This window comes from Pristiophorus japonicus, chromosome 1, assembly GCF_044704955.1.
Source record: "Pristiophorus japonicus isolate sPriJap1 chromosome 1, sPriJap1.hap1, whole genome shotgun sequence".
Lineage (NCBI taxonomy): Eukaryota > Metazoa > Chordata > Chondrichthyes > Pristiophoridae > Pristiophorus > Pristiophorus japonicus.
In genome coordinates, this window is record NC_091977.1 from 236,909,700 (window position 1) to 236,911,728 (window position 2,029).

General features: G+C 49.6%; 1 protein-coding gene across 1 annotated transcript; it reads left to right on the forward strand.

Annotated features, from left to right (window-relative positions):
• The first annotated feature begins 634 nt into the window (after nt 1-634).
• LOC139261786 (putative nuclease HARBI1) lies at nt 635-1,528 on the forward strand. Its single transcript, XM_070877090.1, has one exon. It carries the CDS (start codon nt 635-637, stop codon nt 1,526-1,528), a length of 894 nt encoding a protein of 297 aa, XP_070733191.1.
• The last annotated feature ends 501 nt before the right edge of the window (nt 1,529-2,029 follow it).

Below are 2,029 nucleotides of genomic sequence, written 5' to 3' on the forward strand. Positions count from 1 at the left end.
TTGAACAGTTACCCCGCCAGCTTTTTGGGTTGGTACACTTTGCCGTGCTACTCGACATCGCTGGAGGAGAACAACGGAGGATTCCCGCGATAGGGGTATTTTTGCTACAAACTTTTGCTTTTGGTTTTGTGGACTTTTTTAACTTGCAGAGTGCTCCTTTTCACTTTTTTGGAGAGTTTTCAGGACTTTTAGCTCTGACTCATTAGTGGAGGTCTGTAGGCCTCATTCTGTGCTCCAGAGGCCTGGGTGTCAGGGTGCAGCCTTCATACACAATGGGATCAGTGTTGGCAGGAGAACGCCTTGTCCACCTTGTCAGATGCAAGGCGGCATGCAGGAGAAGGTGGCACCATCAGCAAAATGCAGAGAGGCAGTGGGCAAGGGTGGCAGCAGTCATGGTTGCCCAACATCCAGAAGGGCCTGCAGATGTGTGCAGACCTGCACGTAGAGAGGATGGCCAGGAAGAAGATGGCGTCAGAAGGAGTGTCAGATACGCTGACCGCCCCCTCCCCCACCGCCACATACTTGGCCAGGTGCCTTGCCAGAAGCAGCATGCAGAGGCTCCCGAACATGAGGAGGACCAGGGAAATGGTCATCATCGAGCTGCCAAAACAGAGCTGGGGAAAGGAGGCCCTACATGCAAAGGGTCTACAGATGTCAGTTCTCCTTCCTCGAGCTCAGTGATGAGCAATGCCTGCGAAGGCTGAGATTTAGAAAAGAGGTACTGAGGGAGCTCTGCTATGTACTGTGCCAAGATCTAGAGCCTCACAAAAGGCTCAAGACTGCTCTGACCATTGAGACCAAGGTCACCATTGCTCTGAACTTTTATGCTACGGGGTCTTTCCAGTCTGCGACTGCAGACATTTCCAACATTTCTCAATTCTCTGCATATCGCTCCGTCCGGCAGGTTACCGATGCACTGTATAGGAGAAGAGTGGACTACATCTCATTCCCGGTGACCAGCGATAAGCAGGTGGAGCAGCAGGCTGGATTTGCCCATATTGCAGGGTTCCCCAAGGTGCAGGGCACGATCAACTGCACACACGTTGGGCTGAGGGTGCCACAACTCCACACTGAGATCTTTGTCAACCGCAAGGGGTTCCAGTTCATCAAATTGCAGCTCGTGTGTGATCACCAGATTCAGATCCTGGGCGTTGATGCGAGGTACCCAGGCAACAGCCATGATTCGTTCATTCTGCCCCAGATCAGTGTGCTGGCCATCTTCACAGGTCCAATTCAGAATTGTGGTTGGCTGCTTGGCAACAAGGGATATCCCCTGACCACTTGGCTGCTCACTCCACTGCAGAACCCCAGGACAGCGGCAGAGCATGCCTACAACAATGTTCATTCTGGCACCAGGTGCATCATCGAACACTGCATTAGGATCCTCAAGCAGAGGTTCCGTTGCCTGGACCGGTCTGGTGGCGCCTTGCAGTACTCTCCTGAATGGGTCTCCATATTCATGGTGGTCTACTACATATTGCACAATCTGGCCCTCATGAGTTGGGAAAATGCTGGAGTCCATTATTAAGGAAGCAGTAGCGGGACATTTTGAAAAGCATAATTCAATCAAGCAGAGTCAGCATGGTTTTATAAAAGAGAAATCATGTTTGACAAATTTGCTGGAGATCTTTGAGGATGTAATGAGCAAGGTGGATGAGGGGAAACCAGTGGATGTGGTGTATTTGGATTTCCAGAAGGCATTCGATAAAGTGTCACATAAGAGGCTACTGCACAAGATAAAAACTCACAGGATTGGGGGTAATATATTAGCGTGGATAGAGGATTGACTAGCTATCAGAAAACAGAGAGTCAGGATAAATGGGTCATTTTCCGGTTAGCAAACAGTGACAAGTGGGGTGCCAAAGGGATCACTGCTGGGTCCACAACTATTTACAATCTATATTAATGACTTGGATGAAGGGACCGAGTGTAATGTAGCCAAGTTTGCTGATGATACCAAGGTGGGTGGGAAAACAAATTATGAGGAGGACACAAAAATCTTCAAAGGGATTATAGACAGGCTAAGTGA